This window comes from Cherax quadricarinatus, chromosome 60 (genome assembly GCF_038502225.1).
Source record: "Cherax quadricarinatus isolate ZL_2023a chromosome 60, ASM3850222v1, whole genome shotgun sequence".
In the NCBI taxonomy this organism is placed as follows: Eukaryota; Metazoa; Arthropoda; class Malacostraca; order Decapoda; family Parastacidae; genus Cherax; species Cherax quadricarinatus.
Window position 1 is genome coordinate 1,916,255 of NC_091351.1, and position 22,702 is coordinate 1,938,956.

Genomic DNA, 22,702 nt, shown 5'->3' on the forward strand with positions numbered 1-22,702 from the left:
GAGACATCAGACAACGTATCGACCAAAATATGGCTCGCAATTTCGCATCACGAATATTTTGGTCTCAGGAACAATGGACAAGCAATTATGGGTCTTCTTCCTCCCCATTATATAGGTGGTCCCCCTTCCCCTTACCCCATGTGTCACGCTATTCTCTCTACCTACCACTGGCTATTATACTGTGGCCAGTGGCAGCTACGACAACTTACAAAAGAGGTTTCAATGTAGACACCAAATACTATACATGACATATTGAAAGGAAATGTGTGTGTGTGTGTGTGTGTGTGTGTGTGTGTGTGTGTGTGTGTGTGTGTGTGTGTGTGTGTGTGTGTGTGTGTGTGTGTGTCGTGACGAATAGGTAAAATTGGTCAGTTAGCAAGAACTCATTTAAAATTAAGTCCTTTCTAAAATTTTCTCTTATACGTTTAAAGATATATTTTTTCATTTATGTTAATGTAAAAAATAATAATTTTATACCAAAAGAACCTTAGAAAATTTACCTAACCTTATTATAACAAGCGCAATTTAAATTAACCTAATCCAACTAAATGTATTTTAGATAAATTACAATAATAATAATAATAACACAATGAAATATATGTTTCTCGTTAGGTTCAGAACGATTTTTGCGAAATTATTGCATACAAAAATTTTAGCTTGCCTTATTCGGCAAGAAGAGCGTTGCTATTTAAGCCAAAATCCTAAGTTTTACATACCTGACACGACATATACACCGTGAGGAATATGTCTCAGTGTATATACGATAAAGAGCTTATTTTAATCCTTATTTTAGGTATTAAAGTATTCCTTCCCGGTGGTAATAGGTGACATGCAACCTAACATGCTAACCAACCAAGCAAATAACAAACCAACCAAGCAACTGACTAACCAGACAGGTAACAGGATCAGTCAGCAATTCCTAAGACTTGAGACATGGGACACGCAATCTGTACACGCGACCATCTCAATATTTACATACATGAAATAACAAAATAGAAAACTGCTGCCCACAGAATGGTTAATGGAAGGTGGGAGGAGGTTTGGTAACCAGACCAGACAACTGTGTAATTGTATAACGAGTAAAATGAGAGAGTATTACTGACAGGTTGCAGGCAAACCTACACTCCTCTCTAATCAAACTATACATCCAGGGTTAATATTTGTGAGTAGTCGTGAAAATACTGTCCTGCGTATACGCTCGGGGATACGCAAGCACGCACGCACGCCCACACACACACACACACACACACACACACACACACACACACACACACACACACACACACACACACACACACACACACACACACACAAATTAATTAACAAGACTAGGACACAGATAAGAGATGAAGACAAAGATGAGCCACAGTAATTTAAGTATTTCTCTATCTGTAGGGTGCATGCAAAGTGGAATGACTTGAATGTGGCAGTGGTGGCAAAATCAATACACAGCGTCAATAGTAAATAAGACCCAAAGGCCAGAAATCAGTGACGAACATCAAAGCGGTATAGGAGGCGGGGCTAGAAGCTGAGTCTCGACATCCCCGCAAACACAACTGAGCGAGTTAATTGTGTGAACCTGAAAACTCAACACAATGAAAACAGTCTACAGAAGCGGATAAAAAACAGTTATAAGCGGGCTGGTTCATGTTGATATGAGTGAAGTTGTTGGAAAGACACAAACTGTAAACACTACGATACTGTTGCTGAAAATGGGGTAAAATACTGACAAGTTGAAGATTAAGACACATGTGCAACAGTTGGGTATCTATATTGATCAAACGTTTTGCCTCGACAGTAGTAGGTTTCTTCAGTCAAATACAAAGGTAGCAGTAGTAATGAAATGAAAATGATGTAATCAGTTCATCAACCATGGAGATACAGTATTTGAGGTGGTCAGTCCCTCCAGGGACTGACCACCTCAAATACTGACAATAGATAACAACAGGTAACAATAGATTATAGCAACAGGTAATAACAGATAACACAACAGGTAATAGCAACAACAGGTAATAACAACAACAGATAACACAACACGTAATAGCAACAACAGATAACACAACACGTAATAGGAACAACAGATAACGCAAGTAACATCGTAACAGGTAACACAACAGGTAACAGCACAACAATAACAGGGAAGACACAAACAACAATAATCAAGAAAATGGCCCCCGGGGTTGGTGATAATTAAGGAGAAAGATGGTTGTTGTGGCATCAAAGGTGTTGGTTGCTAAATACTTCTTAAACTGATGAGTGACAGTAGCGAGGTAGCACTGGTAAGTCTGGCTGCACTCCATCTTCTCTTCTACTGCTACAACTCTGTGTAGTGTAGTATACATCTTCGTGTAGTGGTGTACATATCTTGTGGTGGTATATATCTTTGTATAGTGTAATGTGGTGGTATGTATCTTCTTGCAGTGTGGCGGTGGTGGTATGTGGAGGTGGTATAGTCGCCTCCGGAGGCGACTTCCCCCGCGGCCCCATCCCAGACCAGACCTGGTTGCTACCATGATCGCTCAAGCTATTGATACCTACTGCCCGCAGTCCGACGTATGTACCATAGCCCGGATGATCAGGAACTGATTCGAGGATTTTGTCATGTTCCCTCCTGATCCCTTTACAAATAAAGAAACGGACGTTGAATATTCGCATTCCCTTTAAAAGCTATTGAATTCTGTGTGTACTCATCGCTCCGCTGCTTTTCACCGGAGGTATCCTGCACAGCCTACCAAGATTTTTTTTTTTTTAGTGTAGTGATTACGGTACTCGCCTAATTGTACTCACCTAATTGTGGTTGCAGGGGTCGAGACTCAGCTCCTGGCCCCGCCTCTTCACTGATTGCTACTAGGTCCTCTCTCTGCTTCCTGAGCTTTATCATACCTCTTCTTAAAACTATGTATGGTTCCTGCCTCCACTACTTCACTTGCTAGGCTATTCCACTTCCTGACGACTCTATGACTGAAGAAATACTTCCTAACGTCCCTGTGACTCGTCTGAGTCTTCAGCTTCCAGTTGTGACCCCTTGTTCCTGTGTCCCTTCTCTGGAACATCCTATCTCTGTCCACCTTGTCTATTCCCCTCAGTATCTTGTATGTCGTTATCATGTCTCCCCTGACCCTTCTGTCCTCCAGTGTCGTCAGCCCGATTTCCCTCAACCCTTCCTCGTACGACATTCCCCTGAGCTCTGGGACTAGCCTTGTTGCAAACCTTTGTACTTTCTCTAACTTCTTGACGTGCTTGACCAGGTGTGGGTTCCAGACTGGTGCTGCATACTCCAGTATGGGCCTAACATACACAGTGTACAGTGTCTTGAACGATTCCTTATTAAGGTATCGGAACGCTATTCTCAGGTTTGCCAGGCGCCCGTATGCTGCAGCAGTTATTTGGTTGATGTGTGCCTCCGGTGACGTGCTCGGTGTTATGGTCACCCCGAGGTCTTTCTCCCTGAGTGAGGTCTGTAGTCTTTGTCCACCTAGCCTATACTCTGTCTGCGGTCTTCTTTGCCCCTCCCCAATCTTCATGGCTTTGCATTTGGCAGGATTGAATTCGAGAAGCCAGTTTCTGGACCACATGTCCAGCCTGTCCAGGTCTCTTTGCAGTCCTGCCTCATCCTCATCCGATTTAGTTCTTCTCATCAACTTCACATCATCTGCGAAAAGGGACACTTCAGAGTCTATTCCTTCCGTCATGTCGTTCGCATATATCAAAAATAGCACTGGCCCTAGAACTGACCCCTGTGGGACCCCGCTCGTCACAGGCGCCCACTGTGATACCTCTTCACGTACCATGACTCGTTGCTGCCTCCCTGTCAGGTATTCCCTGATAAGAACATAAGAACGAAGGAACACTGCAGAAGGCCTATTGGCCCATGCGAGGCAGGTCCAAGTCTCCTACCGGCTTAAGCCAATGCACCCAACCTAGTCAGGTCAGGTCACATTGACTTAAGGGAGGAACACGGCAACCGACCTTGTAGCACAAGCTATCAGGTCCAACTCACACCCACCCACATCCACTCATGTATTTATCCAACCTATTTTTAAAGCTACACAACGTTGTGGCCTCTATAACTGTACTCGGGAGTTTGTTCCACTCATCCACAACTCTATTACCAAACCAGTACTTTCCTATATCCTTCCTGAATCTGAATTTTTCCAACTTAAAACCATTGCTGCGATCCACTGCAGTGCCCTCCCTGTTACATGCGCCGGATCCTCCAGCTTCTGCACTAATCTCTTGTGGGGAACTGTGTCAAAGGCCTTCCTGCAGTCTAGAAAAACGCAATCAACCCACCCCTCTCTCTCTCTCGTGTCTTACTTCTGTTACCTTGTCATAAAACTCCAGGAGGTTTGTGATACAAGATTTGCCTTCCATGAACCCATGCTGGTTTTCATTTATAATCGTGTTCCGTTCCAGGTGTTCGACCACTCTCCTCCTGATAATCTTCTCCATGACTTTGCACACAATATATGTCAGAGACACAGGTCTGTAGTTTAGCACCTCGTTTCTGTTCCCTTTCTTAAATATGGGGACTACATTTGGTGTCTTCCATTTCTCAGGTAGTTGCCCACTTTCAAGGGATGTGTTGAAGATTGTGGTTAGAGGCACGCACAGCATCTCTGCTCCTTCTCTAAGGACCCATGGGAAGATGTTGTCCGGTCCCATCGCCTTTGAGGTATCAAGGTCACTTAGCAGCTTCTTCACCTCCTCCTAGGTTGTTCGTATGTCATCCAACACTTGGTGGTATATTCTCTCTTGTGCATATTTGGGTGTTAGTAGTGCAATATATATATATATATATATATATATATATATATATATATATATATATATATATATATATATATATATATATATATGCCAATATATATATATATATATATATATATATATATATATATATATATATATATATATATATATATATATATATATATATATATATATATATATATATATGCCAATACCATCATATGTACCATCCCCCTGTATGCCACACCAGTGTCACGTGACTTTCCCTTTTGAACCATGCACACTAGGCCTCAGGCCTCGGTTAGAATTCAGACCAGACCTATCTAAGAGCAAGAGGTCAAACTAATTATGATACTCTTCACGTCACTCCTCGTCTCTAGGCCGGAATATTGCTGAATATTAACGGTGGGGATATAGTTTTGGAGTGGTTGGTGCAATTATTTAATAAATGTATGGAAGAGGGTAAGGTACCTAGGGATTGGCAGAGAGCATGCATAGTTCCTTTGTATAAAGGCAAAGGGGATAAAAGAGAGTGCAAAAATTATAGGGGGATAAGTCTGTTGAGTGTACCTGGTAAAGTGTATGGTAGAGTTATAATTGAAAGAATTAAGAGTAAGACGGAGAATAGGATAGCAGATGAACAAGGAGGCTTTAGGAAAGGTAGGGGGTGTGTGGACCAGGTGTTTACAGTGAAACATATAAGTGAACAGTATTTAGATAAGGCTAAAGAGGTCTTTGTGGCATTTATGGATTTGGAAAAGGCGTATGACAGGGTGGATAGGGGGGCAATGTGGCAGATGTTGCAAGTGTATGGTGTAGGAGGTAGGTTACTGAAAGCAGTGAAGAGTTTTTACGAGGATAGTGAGGCTCAAGTTAGAGTATGTAGGAAAGAGGGAAATTTTTTCCCAGTAAAAGTAGGCCTTAGACAAGGATGTGTGATGTCACCTTGGTTGTTTAATATATTTATAGATGGGGTTGTAAGAGAAGTAAATGCGAGGGTCTTGGCAAGAGGCGTGGAGTTAAAAGATAAAGAATCACACACAAAGTGGGAGTTGTCACAGCTGCTCTTTGCTGATGACACTGTGCTCTTGGGAGATTCTGAAGAGAAGTTGCAGAGATTGGTGGATGAATTTGGTAGGGTGTGCAAAAGAAGAAAATTAAAGGTGAATACAGGAAAGAGTAAGGTTATGAGGATAACAAAAAGATTAGGTGATGAAAGATTGAATATCAGATTGGAGGGAGAGAGTATGGAGGAGGTGAACGTATTCAGATATTTGGGAGTGGACGTGTCAGCGGATGGGTCTATGAAAGATGAGGTGAATCATAGAATTGATGAGGGAAAAAGAGTGAGTGGTGCACTTAGGAGTCTGTGGAGACAAAGAACTTTGTCCTTGGAGGCAAAGAGGGGAATGTATGAGAGTATAGTTTTACCAACGCTCTTATATGGGTGTGAAGCGTGGGTGATGAATGTTGCAGCGAGGAGAAGGCTGGAGGCAGTGGAGATGTCATGTCTGAGGGCAATGTGTGGTGTGAATATAATGCAGAGAATTCGTAGTTTGGAAGTTAGGAGGAGGTGCGGGATTACCAAAAATGTTGTCCAGAGGGCTGAGGAAGGGTTGTTGAGGTGGTTCGGACATGTAGAGAGAATGGAGCGAAACAGAATGACTTCTAGAGTGTATCAGTCTGTAGTGGAAGGAAGGCGGGGTAGGGGTCGGCCTAGGAAGGGTTGGAGGGAGGGGGTAAAGGAGGTTTTGTGTGCGAGGGGCTTGGACTTCCAGCAGGCATGCGTGAGCGTGTTTGATAGGAGTGAATGGAGACAAATGGTTTTTAATACTTGACGTGCTGTTGGAGTGTGAGCAAAGTAACATTTATGAAGGGATTCAGGGAAACCGGCAGGCCGGACTTGAGTCCTGGAGATGGGAAGTACAGTGCCTGCACTCTGAAGGAGGGGTGTTAATGTTGCAGTTTAAAAACTGTAGTGTAAAGCACCCTTCTGGCAAGACAGTGATGGAGTGAATGATGGTGAAAGTTTTTCTTTTTCGGGCCACCCTGCCTTGGTGGGAATCGGCCGGTGTGATAATAAAAAAAAAAAAATTAACGGTCCCCTTCAAGGCAGACGAAATTGCAGAAATGGGATATGCATGGAGAACTTTCACTGCTCGTATAACCTCAGATACCTAAATTTCTGAGAATGCTTGAAGTTCCTCGAGAGAGTAGTTTAGAAAGATACGTTATAATGTACACCTGGAAAATTCTGCAGGGACTGGTCCCAAACCTTCGCTCTGAAATTACTACTTAGGAAAGTACAAGGCTTGGCAGACAGATACCTCCAATGAAAAGCTGACACAATGAGTACACAGAGAGAACTCAATAAGCGTAAGGAGACCTCGACTCAACGTCCTTCCACCTACAAGAGGAACTGGATACGTTAAAGTCAGTTCCTGACCAACCAGGGTGTGGTGCACACATTGGACTCTGGGCAGCGAGCACCAACAGTTTAATCGATCAGGCCAGTGACCAGGAGGCTCAGTTTGCGACCAGGCCGCGGGGTGGCGACCCCCGGAAGCATCTACAAGTAACCTACGTTCTAAAGAGTTTGCGGGACCTCTGAGCCCCCAGTAATTTAGGTGCTTAACCGAGTTTATGAGAGCTGTGAAGGTTCTCTGTATATTTTGCAGTTCTGCAATTTCGCCTGCCTTGAAGGTGGCCATATTCCAGCCTAGAGAGAACGAGTTACTTGAAGGGTGTCATCAGTGGCTTGACCTTTCTCGCTTTCAATGTTCTAGTCATCCAGCTTATCATTTTACTTGCAGTTGTGATAATGATATTGTTGTGTTCTTTGAACGTAGTGTAATGTAGTGATGTGATTTAATGGCACTGATGTGTTGTGACGGTGTATTGAAGGGATTTGGCGCCGGTGTACTGCAGGGTGTTGGCGCCGTGTTCTTGGTAGCGGTGTTGGTGTCGTGTTCTTGGTGGTGGTGTTTGCGCCGTTGTTATTGGTGGTGGTTCTGGCGCCGGTGTTGTTGGTGATGGAGTTGGCTGACGCTAGTTGCGTCAGCGCCGGTGTCACTGTCGCTGGTAGCGTTGGCGCCGGTGTCACTGTCAGTGTTGGCACCGGTGTTGGGTGGCGGTGGGTGGTGTGGTATGGTGTAGTTGTGCGGTGGGCAAAAGCCACACAATCACTGTCATTATCCAAACTGGTGGTGAGAGCTTACAGCCAGCCAGCACGGCAGCTTTTCATCAGACAAACCCACCACGCACAAACAAAATCCTCCTCATTACCCATCAAATACGCGAGATTTAAACTTCCAAGACACGAAGGAAATCACTAACGGTATAATACACATTAATCTGCTCTAATATAACGTTAAGACGAATTGAAGATGGATTATAATTAAATAAAGACGCATGACGTACATTATATACGCCAGAAATAGAAATAATGACTAAAAGATCATACAGTTGAGAGATGTAACAGTATATTTTTAGCTAGTTAATTGTAACTATTATATGTACAACATTATATGTACATCATTACTACGTTAAAAAAAATACAAGCGTCTATAGTAAAAAATTGTGACTAGCTCCAAGCTAGACTTTCTACAGGATACTTTAAACTTGTGTGGTAAGTGGTAAGGTCACCAATAATCAGAAGGAAGTTTGAAGAAGTGTTGACTAGACAAAATTCTAGTTCCTGCTTCTCTAAAGAGAGGGCACTACTAACTCGCTTCCAACACCTCCATAGATAATTGTAAAGGGTGTTTACAACAGTAATAGTGGTGTTGGGACAGATCTAGAAGACTGGTGAGTCAACTATACTATGTAAACAAAGAGGCAATATTATGGTTGTGTGCGGCAAGGAACTGGTCAGCTGTAAAGTCACTGCGGTGTTTCTGCAGCAGCTCCAGCAGGAGTGAGAGGATGGTGGTGGTCCTCGGGAGGAGAGGAATAGTGGTGGTGACCGCTGAGAGGTGCGGAGTGAGAGTGGGCAAGTAGTTAGTGGTGGTGGTTGAGATTGTTGGCGGAGTACGTACGGCGTGTTTGTGCGCCAGGACCTTGTCCAGCCACCAGCGGGAGGCGCGGAACTCCTTACCGCCGCCGCCGCTGCTGCTGCTAAGGGCACTCTCCCGACGCGAACTAGCACTACTGAAGGCTGAGCCCACCAGGCTGCTTCTGCTACTCCTCGAGCCCACGCCCGGTATATGAGAGGTCATGACCTTACACGGCCAGCCACTGCCTTTCCCAACCCCGCCCGCCGCGCTACTGCCTCGCGCCGCCACTAGCCACCCTCTCCTCCCCTCAGCGGTGGGGGCAGGTCACGCGAGGGAGGGATAGGGAGCAGCCTTCCCACAGGACCAACCTCCAACTCCCGCCACTCAATACTGACTACAGTAGGATGCACGAGCCACACGCACTCTCATACCAAGATCACCACCCGTCTGGTAGCGTCTTAAGATTCCAGGGAACGCGGCTCTTCAGTCCTCCTGGAAGCACTAAGACTCCAGGGAACTTGCCTCTCCAGTCCTCCTGGAAGCACTAAGCCTCCAGGGAACTTGCCTCTCCAGTCCTCCTGGAAGCATTAAGATTCCAGGGAACGTGGCTCTCCAGTCCTCCTAGAAGCACTAAGGTTGCAGTGAGAGAGAGAGAGGCAGAGAGAGACTCTGAAAGGAGACAGGGAGCACATTGGTAGAGACGCGAGTGATCACAGCAATGTCACAGGTACCGTACTGGCAGTGTGAGGCTGCTCAGTAAATGGAATGATCTTGTATGAAGTGTGGAAGGCCAGTCCAAACATACTGGCAAGAGTATGAATAAGATAGTATTCAGTACCAATAAGTTGATAAGACACACGTGTGTAATAGTTAGGTATCTTTATTCCGAAACGTTTCGCCTACACGGTAGGCTTCTTCATTCGAATATAGAGGAGGCAACAGAAGCAGTAAAGATGTAAAGACGATGTAATCAGTCCACCACCCTTGAAGACTTTAATTTTGAGGTGGTCAGTCCCTCAGCTTGGAGAAGAGGCCACAAATAGTCAGTGGCAGAGTATTATTATTATAATCAAAATCAAGTGCTAAACTCACAAGGGTCATACAGCTGCAGCAGAGTAGCTGAGAGATTGGGCCAAGAGCCGAGTTTCGATCCCCATTAGCGTCAACTAGGCGAGTACAACTACGTCAGTACAACCGGGGAAGACCTATGTATCTAAATTATATTCTTGAGAGGCGCTAAATCCTCAGGAGTCAAAGAGCACATGGAGAATGGAGAGACAATTGGGTATGACTCGAGGAAAAAATTAGGGTAGCTCCAGTTCCTTGAATCAAGAGCTCTTCACCGGCATCAAGATGCCTCGCCCTCCCCTGGACACCAGTAGGTCACCTGTAGCCCGTAGATAAATGATTCAGAGAACCAACAAGTTGTTATATTAGACACTAGTACAACACTTGGTTATCTTTACTGTGCAAACGTTTCGCCACTTTGACGAAACGTTTCTGCAATAAAGATACCCAAGTGTTGTACGTGTCTAATATAACTTGCTGGTTGGTTCTCTGAACCATATATCTACAGACGTACAGGTGACCGGGCACATGAGAGGTGCGTCACATGTTACAAGGAGAGTAGAGACATTAATGTGGTAACCAGGTCAAATATTATAGCTGGAGCAGATAGATATAAACCTACTCGACACCATGGATGGCTGTGCTCTAGTGAAGGAGGATATCAATACTGTGTGTAGTGTGTTAGTGGTGGTGTGTCAGTGGTGGTGCCAGTGGTGGAGTGTGTCAGTGGTGTGTGTCAGTGGTGGTGTGTGCCAGTGGTGGAGTGTGTCAGTGGTGTGTGCCAGTGGTGGAGTGTGTCAGTGGTGGTGTGTGCCAGTGGTGGAGTGTGTCAGTGGTGGAGTGTGTCAGTGGTGGAGTGTGTCAGTGGTGGTGCCAGTGGTGGAGTGTGTCAGTGGTGTGTGCCAGTGGTGGAGTGTGTCAGTGGTGGTGTGTGCCAGTGGTGGAGTGTGTCAGTGTCAGTGTGTGGTGGGGGAGTGCATGTGGTGGAGTGGTGTCAGTGGTGGTGTCGTGGTGTCCAGGGAGGTGTCAGGTGGGGCCATGGTGGAGTGTGTCAGTGGTGTGTGCCAGTGGTGGAGTGTGTCAGTGGTGGTGTGTGCCAGTGGTGGAGTGTGTCAGTGGTGGTGTGTCAGTGGTGGTGCCAGTGGTGGAGTGTGTCAGTGGTGTGTGTCAGTGGTGGTGTGTGTCAGTGGTGGAGTGTGTCAGTGGTGGTGTGTGTCAGTGGTGGAGTGTGTCAGTGGTGGTGTGTGCCAGTGGTGGAGTGTGTCAGTGGTGGTGTGTCAGTGGTGGTGCCAGTGGTGGAGTGTGTCAGTGGTGTGTGCCAGTGGTGGAGTGTGTCAGTGGTGTGTGCCAGTGGTGGAGTGTGTCAGTGGTGGTGTGTGTCAGTGGTGGAGTGTGTCAGTGGTGGTGTGTGTCAGTGGTGGAGTGTGTCAGTGGTGGTGTGTGCCAGTGGTGGAGTGTGTCAGTGGTGGTGTGTCAGTGGTGGTGCCAGTGGTGGAGTGTGTCAGTGGTGTGTGCCAGTGGTGGTGGGTGTCAGTGGTGGAGTGTGTCAGTGGTGTGTGCAGTGGTGGATGGTCAGTGGTGTGTGCCAGTGGTGTGCAGTGGTGGAGTGTCAGTGGTGTGTGCCAGTGGTGTGCAGTGGTGGGTGTCAGTGGTGGTGTGTCAGTGGTGGTGCAGGTGGTGTGTGCAGTGGTAGTGTGTCAGTGGGGTGTCCAGTGGTGGTGCAGTGGTGGGTGTGTCAGTGGTGTGGTGCAGTGGTGGAGGGTGTGTCAGTGGTGCAGTGTGGAGTGTGTCAGTGGTGTGTGCCAGTGGTGGAGTGTGTCAGTGGTGGTGTGTGCCAGTGGTGGAGTGTGTCAGTGGTGGTGCCAGTGGTGGAGTGTGTCAGTGGTGGTGCCAGTGGTGGAGTGCCAGTGGTGGAGTGTCAGTGGTGGTGTGTGCCAGTGGTGGAGTGTGTCAGTGGTGGTGTGTGCCAGTGGCGGAGTGTGTCAGTGGTGGTGTGTGCCAGTGGTGGAGTGTGTCAGTGGTGGTGCCAGTGGTGGAGTGTGTCAGTGGTGGTGCCAGTGGTGAGGTCAGTGGTGGTGCCAGTGGTGGAGTGCCAGTGTGAGTGCAGTGGTGGTGTCAGTGGTGGAGGTCAGGGTGGTGCAGGGAGGAGGTATGGGGTAGGGTGGGAGTGAGGGAGGTCAGTGGTGGTGCAGGGTGGAGTAGGAGGAGTAGAGGGGGGTGAGGGTGGGGAGGTAGGGAGAGGAGTGGTCAGGAGGATGAGGAGAAGGAGGGAGGGTAAGTGAGAGAGAGGAGAGAGGTAGGAGGAGAGAGAGAGGAGGGAGAGAGAGAGAGAGGAGAGAGAGAGAGAGGAAGAGGAGAGAGAGAGGAGAGAGAGAGAGAGAGAGAGAGAGAGAGAGAGGAGAGAGAGAGAGAGAGAGGAGAGAGAGAGAGAGAGAGGAGAGAGAGAGAGCAAGAGAGAGAGAGAGAAAGAGAGAGAGAAAGAGAGAGAGAGAGCGAGAGAGAGAGAGAGAGAGAGAGAGAGAGAGAGAGAGAGAGAGAGAGAGAGAGAGAGAGAGAGAGAGAGAGAGAGAGAGAGAGAGAGAGAGAGAGAGAGACAGAGACAGAAAAGGATAAGAGATATAGGAGGGTAGAGAGAGAGAGAGGATAGCAGGGTAGAGAGAAGGATAAAAGAGAGATAGGAGGGTAGAGAGGATAGCAGGGTAGTGAGAAAGCACGGTGGTCACATCAGGGGTAACTCAAGAGTAACACAGAAAACGTTGGTGTTGGAGCAGTCAGGTTTATTTAGGCACAGGTACAACTAAGTACAATTATCAGAATCTAAATTACTTAGGATAACCCAAATTAATATAATAAAAAATAAGTGCTAAACCCACAAGGGTTATACAACGCTGCAGTATAACCCCCCCCAAAACGTCAAGGTAACTTCAGCCAGGAGCCTGGCCCCACGAACACCGGTGTAGATTAGATTTAGATTTAGACTATATTAAATTTTAGATTTACATTCTTTTAGATTAGATTTTGTATTAATATTAGATTTAGATTAGATTTTGTATTTATATTAGATTTTTAGATTTAGAAACTTTATACTTAAATTAGGTTTAGAATCTTTAGATTTTGATTCTTTTAGATTTAGAATCGTTAGATTTTTAGATTTAGATTCTTTTAGATTAGATTTAGAATCATTAGATTTTTAGATTTAGATTCTTTTAGATTAGATCTGAAATTTAGATTCTTTTAGATTAGATCTGAAATTTAGATTTTTAGATTTAGATTCTTTTAGATTAGATCTGAAATTTAGATTTTTAGATTTAGATTCTTTTAGATTAGATCTGAAATTTAGATTTTTATTTATATTAGGTTTTAGATTTAGATTATTTCTAGTCAGAGTATTTATAATATATACAACAATGAGAAAGACCAAAGGCGTTTGAAAATGATTGACCCTATTTAAAATATATACGGCTTTGAAACTGGGTCATCATTTTGAAACACCCTGTATTTCAGGGAGGAAGAGAGGGAAGACGAAAACGAGATGGAAGGAAGATGAGAAGGGAAGAGAAAGGCAATCGGAAGGGGAGAAGAAAGAAGGGGGATTGTACTGGAAGAGAAGCCGCTGTGAGAAGGAAGAAGGTAAAAGGAGACAAGAAAAGGGAGAGAGAGAAAAGAGAGGAAGTACCAGAATGAGGGACAGTAGAGAAAAAAAAACGGGAACATAAACAATGAAAAGAGAGAGAGAAAAAGGGAAAATGAACGGAACAGGGAGAGAGAGAGAGAGAGAGAGAGAGAGAGAGAGAGAGAGAGAGAGAGAGAGAGAGAGAGAGAGAGAGAGAGAGAATAAAACAGACATATTATCTTAAAAAATTACGTCAGAGTTTACACCGTCAGACATAAAAATAACTTAAGATTGTAAACAAAGTCAATATTATCGTTGTCATATAAATAATTTACAAAAGTTGAAGAATGAGATTATTCGTATAATTCGTTAATTAATTTCTCATTTATAATCTACCATATTATTTTTGTTTACTATTTTTAGTAATGTCATTAAAAAAATGAATATTTGTTCTTGGATAATTGACACCACCGTTCGTAGCGTGTTATATTGAATGTTAAGCAGCGTGTACGACACCTGGCCGTTAGTGACGCGACACCTGGCCGTTAGTGACGCGACACCTGGCCGTTAGTGACGCGACACCTGGCCGTTAGTGACGCGACACCTGGCCGTTAGTGACGCGACACCTGGCTGTTAGTGACGCGACACCTGGCCGTTAGTGACGCGACACCTGGCCGTTAGTGACGCGACACCTGGCCGTTAGTGACGCGACACCTGGCCGTTAGTGACGCGACACCTGGCCGTTAGTGACGCGACACCTGGCTGTTAGTGACGCGACACCTGGCCGTTAGTGACGCGACACCTGGCCGTTAGTGACGCGACACCTGGCCGTTAGTGACGCGACACCTGGTCGTTAGTGACACGACACCTGGTTACAGATAACAGGTAGTGACACCTGGTCGTTAGTGACACGATACCAGAGTCTGCAACAACAAACTAGAGCCTGCTACAAGTCAGAGCCTGCTACAAGTCAGAGCCTGCTACAAGTCAGAGCCCGCTACAAGTCAGAGCCTGCTACAAGTCAGAGCCTGCTACAAGTCAGAGCCCGCTACAAGTCAGAGCCCGCTACAAGTCAGAGCCCGCTACAAGTCAGAGCCTGCTACAAGTCAGAGCCTGCTACAAGTCAGAGCCTGCTACAAGTCAGAGCCTGCTACAAGTCAGAGCCCGCTACAAGTCAGAGCCCGCTACAAGTCAGAGCCCGCTACAAGTCAGAGCCTGCTACAAGTCAGAGCCTGCTACAAGTCAGAGCCCGCTACAAGTCAGAGCCCGCTACAAGTCAGAGCCTGCTACAGGCCAGAGCCTGCAACAAGCCAGAATCTGCAACAAGCCAGAGCCTGCAACAAGCCAGAACCTGCTACAAGTCAGAGCATGCAACAAGCCAGTCTACAACAAGTCAGAACCTGCAACAAGCCAGAGCCTGCAACAAGCCAGAACCTGCAATATGCCAGAACCTGCAACAAGCCAGAACCTGCAACAAGCCAGAACCTGCTACAAGTCAGAGCCCTGCAACAAGCCTGTCTACAACAAGCCAGAATCTGCAACACGCCAGAACCTGCAAAATGCCAGAGCCTGCAACAAGCCAGAGTCTGCAACAAGCCAGTCTGCAACAAGCCAGAGTCTGCAACAGGATAAACTGCACCAGGTCAACAGAAATTGCCAACAAACGAATCAATAGTCTGCAGTTACCCAATCAACTGTGTTGGTCCACCACGCGGTATATATACTGCAGAGGCGTATATCTTGCAGTGCATATACCAAGAGGTAGATTCATATATATATATATATATATATATATATATATATATATATATATATATATATATATATATATATATATATGTGTGTGTGTGTGTGTGTGTGTGTGTGTGTGTGTGTGTGTGTGTGTGTGTGTCGTGCCGAATATGTAAAACTGGTCAATTAGCAAGAACTCACTTAAAATTAATTCCTTTCTGAAATTTTCTCTTATACGTTTAAAGATATATTTTTTTTCATTAATGTTAATGTAAAAATTTATAATTTTGCACCAAAAGAATCTTAGAAAACTTACCTAACCTTATTATAACAAGCGCAATTTATTTTAGCCTAACCCAACTAAATATATTTTAGATTTGTTTACAATAATTTAATATTAAACAAACACAGTGAAATATATTTTTTTCGTTAGGTTCAGAATGATTTTGGCGAAATTATTGCATACACAAATTTTCACTTGTCCTATATGGCAAGATGAGCGTTGCTATTTAAGCCAAGATCGCAAGTTCTGCCTATTCGGCACGACATTTTATATATTTATATATATATATATATATATATATATATATATATATAATATATATATATATATATATATATATATATATATATATATATATATATATATATATATATATATATCTTTCTTCTTTCTTTCAACATACCAGCCGTATCCCACCGAGGCGGGGTGGCCCAAAAGAAAAAACTAAAGTTTCTCTTTTTAAATTTAGTAATATATACAGGAGAAGGGGTTACTAGCCCCTTGCTCCCGGCATTTTAGTCGCCTCTTACAACACGCATGGCTTACGGAGGAAGAATTCTGTTCCACTTCCCCATGGAGGTAAGAGGAAATAAACAAGAACAAGAACTAGAAAGAAAATAGAAGAAAACCCAGAAGGGTATATATATGCTTGTACATGTATGTGTAGTGTGACCTAAGTGTAAGTAGAAGTAGCAAGACATACCTGAAATCTTGCATGTTTATGAGACAGACAAAAGACACCAGCAATCCTACCATCATGTAAAACAATTACAGGCTTTCGTTGTACACTCACTTGGCAGGACGGTAGTACCTCCCTGGGCGGTTGCTGTTTACCAACCTACTATCCACACATCTGTGTATATACACTTGGAGATTCGCATTTTTCAGTGTACACCGAAAATTGTATATCTTTCAGGGTATATACACTGACTGATGTATACCTTTCGGTGTATATAGTATATACAAAGGTGTGTCTTCACCATACCGGCGCTACTGACAATAACAGTTAGCAAGAGCAAACACTGCTCGCACGGCGCGCATAACGGAGATAAAACACCTCAATTACTGGGAGCGCTTGAGGTTCCTAAAACTGTATTCCCTGGAACGCAGGCGGGAGAGATACATGATTATATACACCTGGAAAATCCTAGAGGGACTAGTACCGAACTTGCACACGAAAATCACTCACTACGAAAGCAAAAGACTTGGCAGACAATGCAACATCCCCCCAATGAAAAGCAGGGGTGTCACTAGCACGTTAAGAGACCATACAATAAGTGTCAGGGGCCCGAGACTGTTCAACTGCCTCCCAGCATACATAAGGGGGATTACCAACAGACCCCTGGCAGTCTTCAAGCTGGCACTGGACAAGCACCTAAAGTCGGTACCTAACCAGCCGGGCTGTGGCTCGTACGTTGGTTTGCATGCAGCCAGCAGCAACAGCCTGGTTGATCAGGCTCTGATCCACCAGGAAGCCTGGTCACAGACCGGGCCGCGGGGGCGTTGACCCCCGGAACTCTCTCCAGGTATACAAGAAGACTGCAATATGTTTTAGCAAAAGCTGACATTACTAGCGCGAGCGAATCAGCATAACCTGTACGGGTCGTACAGCACCCAGGTTATGGAAGGTTGTCAAGATTAATGTGAGGAATGACAGAGGAGGGCCACTTGTGATCAAGAACCATCCACCCGCATCAAGGTACCTTCCTTGAAGGCCAGTTCTTGTGATCATCATCAAGGTACCTTCCTTGAAGGTCAGTTCTTGTGATCATCAAGGTACCTTAGTTGAAGATTAGTTATTGTGACCAGCATCAAGGTACCTTCCTCGAAGGCCAGTTCTTGTGACCAGCATCAAGGTACCTTCCTTGAAGGCCAGTTCTTGTGACCAGCATCAAGGTACCTTCCTTGAAGGTCAGTTCTTGTGATCAGTATCAAGGTACCTTCCTTGAAGGTTATTGTGACCAGCATCAAGGTACCTTCCTCGAAGGTCAGTTCTTGTGACCAGCATCAAGGTACCTTCCTCGAAGGCCAGTTCTTGTGACCAGCATCAAGGTACCTTCCTCGAAGGCCAGTTCTTGTGACCAGCATCAAGGTACCTTCCTTGAAGGTCAGTTCTTGTGATGAAGCACTCTTGACTATCATCAAGGTACATTCCTTGGTATTTTATACCACCTGTAGTTATTTTAAACTCCAGAAAATTAAGTCTCTGCTCCGAACTCTCATTGTCTGATAATATAAACTTAGCATCACACAACTCACATTATATAGCTAAGAGTTACTTCCTTACGATGACCCGGGCAACTTCTTGCCTCTGTAAATGTTAACTTGATCTTTCTCTCGGTTTACTGTTGTAATTGTCCGTCCGTGAGTGAACAGTGAATTAGTCTCTGCTCGAAACTCGTCAAAAGTGATGCTAAATGAATAAGATTAGGGCCAGAATGTTCCTTCTCTCATTTCTGTCAGTATGACGTGTAAATAGTACAAGTCGGACCGAAACGTCGTCGTAAGATCTTCTCTCTCTATGTGCAGGTTATTTGTGTATTGTTCCAGTCATGGTGTTGTGCCATTTTTTGTTCTTCACAAAGTTCACACTGCGTAGAGTAGCTAAGAACTACTTCCTTCCGATGCCTCGGGCACCACTTCCCTCCGTAAATCTAGACATGATCCTTCACTCAGTGTGCTACGTAATTGCCGGCGTGCGTGAGCCACACTGCTCATCAGGTCAGCACGAAGCTCCAACATAACTAGCCATCAACTCTATTTATAGAATCCATCTTCATTAGTTCTCCGGGGAAGATTTATGATGACAAAACAAAAGAGGGGAAGAAAATGTTCACTTCCACGAACAGATCAACGTCCCAACGAAAGTGTTTTACAACCCTGAATTATTTACCCGCTTCATAACACTTTAGCACGAAATATTCATTTACAAAAGTGGACAACTCAGTAAATTGTCAAGATTTATTTTCCAAATATTTAGCATTATTGGTCAATAAGCAGGACACGCACAACCAATGGAGGTATACATTAGAAAATGTAGACTATCTAAAGTGCAGGCCACAGGGCCGAAAATTATTATTATTATTGTTATTATTATTATTATTCACAGAAAAACCGCTTAATCTAAATGGGTGACACAGCGACACTCGAGAAAAATACTGAGGCACTATTTATGATGAGCAGGATGAACGAGGATCTCAGTAGTAGTAACCAGTTACCAGTAACCAGTTACCAGTAACCTGTCCGTTGACTCAACGACCAACCGTCTTGAGTCACGGTCTTCATATTGTGCTGAGCTGACACTATTTCAAAACACCCACTACGGGGTACTGGCCAGCAGCCAGTTTGACGAGTGTAACCAAGGAGATAGGTAACGGCTGCGGGCTCTGTCCACATAACAGTAATTATACGTAAAACAGCCTACGTGAGTATTTCTTCCCTAATCCACGTATCGAACTCCCACATGATAAGGAGAGGGAATGCTGCAGGTAGCATAGCGAATGAGAGGCTGCAAAAAATACAAGATTTCTTGGGATTTTTAACCCGGAGAGTGTTAGCCGCCCAAGATAACCCACGAAAGTCAGTGCGTCATCGAGGACTGTGTCTTATTTCCATTGTGGTCCTTCAATCTTGTCTCCCAGGATGCTGCAACCCACACCAGTCGACTAACACCCAGGTACCTACGTACTGCTAGGTAAACAGGGACAGCAGGTGTAAGGAAACATGCCCAACGTTTCACCCTAGCTGGCGAGTGATTCATCTGTAAACACTTGCATTTGTGGTCACAGTGGGGCTGTGCTAACCTCTCTATGGTGCATAAATATACCTAGCTGGATGAGTCTTATTATAGCCAGCTGGCCCAGTGGCTTACGCGCTGGCCTGGAGTTTTACGACTCACTTGCCGCGAGTTCAATTCCCCTCCCCCCGTACCGTGGTTTGTCTGAAATCGTGTCATTACGATTTCGTGAGTTCTCCTTAGTACTTTCCTGAATCCTGTCCATAGCTTGATATTCTTATTGCAGATCTAGAAACACCTCGCTACTTGAATATCATTTTTTAGAAACACAGGTTACATGTATACCTGGAGTATACCTGGAGAGGGTTTCGGGGGTCAACGCCCCCGCGGCGCCGTCTGTGACCAGGTCATGTGATCCTAGATTTTTTCAAGGACTCTTCTACAGGTGTTCCTGCAAGCCATCCTGCCTGAATCCTATTAGCATTCTGGGAATTACGTAACCTGATTGCTATTTAAGTGCACCTTACTGCTCCACGAGAGGAAAGGGAAGTAGAGAAGGACGTGGCGGTGAGGTAGAGGGGCACTTGAGGTGTAGTTAGGTATGCTGCGACTTACTAACCCTCAAAACATTTCTTATATATAAAAGCCGCACTCTCTCTGGTACATTTCCCGATCCCTCGCACAATATAGAATGATCTTGCCACCATTATGATGTGGTAGGAGTCGTGGAGGTCTATGTTTGGTTGTCCTGGTGGGTCACGCTGCCAGGCGTATATATTGCAACAGATAAAAATCTGAGGGGACTATCTAAAAAGACTTGTCCCCTTTCCCTCCTTCGTGAATGATCAAATTATTGTTTTTGTAGTACATGTGCCGGTTTGTAATTACCTTCAACTTTAATTTACTGCATTAAGTAGAGCTTCCTTGAGGAGCGGAAAAACTTACTGCCAGTTACTGACGTGGATGTGTATCACTTCTACACAGGTGGGCAAACCTAGTATTATTGATACTCTGTATTCTCTTGTATTTACTAAATGGAAACCATGAGTCTCGCCCTGAAGTTCCATACAGAAATACCCAAACCTAACCAAAATATTGACATCACGAATAACAATAAACACACCCAGGTGTTATGCACGTGTCCTATTTCATCAACTTGTCGCTACTGGATATTATTAAAACAATAATCACATATGACGCGGTTACGACTGATGACCCCTGTAAAATTTAATTTCTTTCTTTTCGCTTGTGCTATTTTTACTGTGCAATGTCGTGGCCGTAGGAGGAGCAACAGCAGCAGCTGATGGTGCACTGCTCAACCGGATTACGAATTACTGAAGTCTGGCTAAAATAACTTGTGCCCAGTCTAGCCAAGATCAGACGATTTGGAAACTGTTGGGTGACAGCAGCCCGTCTGGAGGTGCAGGCGGCGCTGTTATGACATTCACCCGGGAAAATCAGCTGACCTGGCTCTCTTTTGATAACTCTCTCAGTGCCATTGCTCTATAAGCGGGGAATTTTTTTATTAAAATCAAACTGTATATATGAACAACGTGATGCTACGGAGAAGCGGCAAGAAGCAACTACCTGCTTGCGCTGCTTCAGACGGTAGTACCTACTAATACAGCTGCTTATATATAGCGACCACGAACTCTGTGGTGTGAGTGGCTAATGTAAGTCTACTGACAGAAATAAAATTGTCATACATAATCTTGTTTACTCTCAGTAAGAGCGAGTGCGGCGAGATGGCCAGCGAGTGTGGCCACCTGGCCAGTGAGTGGCCAGGTGGCCAGCGAGCCTGGACAAACACTGCCTTCATTCACTGTCACAACGATGACAGTCTAAAATATAAAGAACGCTGTTTCCTGAGATGATGAAAATAATAAACGTCCAGTGACGAACAGTCCGTAAAAATAAAAACATTTTGAAATCCTGAGAGAGGCTCATGCGCATAATACCCACTGGGCGGGCGGGCGTGTGGGTGGGCGGGTGGGTGATGGGTGTACGAGGGTTCAGCAGTACAATACAAGGGGAGAGGGAGCAATGCAGACAAGGACAATTATGCAGTAGTGTTTATATTTATAATTTGTTTTGTTGCATGTATGAACTGAAGACACCTCAGAGGAAGGCTGTAAGATCAACAAAACGCTTCCTGAATGACTTGTAAGATCATTCTGGAACTTTTAGAATTAGAGAGTCATATAAAAACACACATACTATCGCCCACAAGCCAAGACTATAATACATCACTGATATATACAACACTAACAACCACACAACAAAAAGTAACTACCATCAGACTGTGTTTAACACTACGAACGAACCTGGGCAACCTGCACGTCTGGTCTGACAAGTGGCTACTAAAATTTAAATCCAGCAAATGCAAAGTTATGAAAACTGAGGAAGGGAAAAGACCAGAAACGGAGTACAGACTCAGGGGACAAAAGCTGTAAGTCTCACTCAAGAAAGACGTCGAGGTGAGCATATTACCGAACACAGCATCTGAGGCACACATCAGCCATATAGCTTTAGTAGCAAATCTACGATTAACGATTAAATCTGGAGAGCCACAGCAAGTCTTTCAGGAAACTATATGCGTATTACGTAAAGTTCATCTTGAAGTATGCAGCACCAGTATGGAAGATGTTGCAGAACTTTGCAGCAAGATTAGTCTCGGAACTAAGGGGTGTGATTTATGAGGAGAGGAGCTAAACCTAATGGCACTAGAGGACAGAAGGACCAGGTGTGACATGATAACGATGTAGAAAATATTGAGAGCAATCAATAGGGTGGACAGAGGCAGTCTGTTCGAGAGGCGGGAAACAGGAACATGAGGGCACAGCTGGAGAGATAAGTCACAGGGATGTTAGGAAATAGTTCTTCAGTGCAAAAATTATAGGGAAATAAGTGTGTTGAGTATACCTGGTAAAGTGTATGGTCGAGTTATTACTGAAAGAATTAAGAGTAAGACGGAGAATAGGATAGCAGATGAACAAGGAGGCTTTAGGAAAGGTAGGGGGTGTGTGGACCAGGTGTTTACAATGCAACTTATAGGTGAACAGTATTTAGATAAGGGTAAAGAGGTTTTTGTGGTATAGTTGGAAAAGGCGTATGGCAGGGTGGATAGGGGGGCGAAGTGGCAGATGTTGCAGGTGTATGGTGTAGGAGGTAGGTTACTGAAAGCAGTGAAGTTTTTACGAGGATAGTGAAGCTCAGGTTAGAGTATGTAGGAAATAGGGAGAATATTTCCCAGTAAAAGTAGGCCTTAGACAAGTATGTGTAATGTCACCGTGGTTGTTCAATATATTTATAGATGGGGTTGTAAGAGAAGTGAATGCTCGGGTGTTGGCAAGAGGTGTGGGGTTAAAAGATAAAGAATCGAACACAAAGTGGGAGTTGTCACAGTTGCTCTTTGCTGATGACACTGTGCTTTTGGGAGATTCTGAAGAGAGCTGCAGAGGTTGGTGGATGAGTCTGGTAGGGTATGTAAAAGAAGAAAATTCAAAGTGAATATAAGATAGAGA

The 22,702-nt window shown here is 44.7% G+C and overlaps 1 protein-coding gene across 9 annotated transcripts in view; it reads right to left on the reverse strand.

The window, feature by feature from the left end:
* Window positions 1-22,702, reverse strand: part of Cbs (Cystathionine beta-synthase) — a 98,562-nt gene that overhangs the window by 42,316 nt on the left and 33,544 nt on the right. Inside the window, exon 1 of one of the 9 annotated variants that reach the window (XM_053784580.2) lies at window positions 8,790-8,984. The exons of the other annotated variants lie outside the window; for them this stretch is intronic. Coding sequence (XP_053640555.2) covers window positions 8,790-8,969 — 180 coding nt within the window. The 5' untranslated portion in view covers window positions 8,970-8,984. Of the gene's footprint in view, window positions 1-8,789; window positions 8,985-22,702 lie in introns of those variants that run through there. 9 annotated transcript variants of the gene reach the window in all.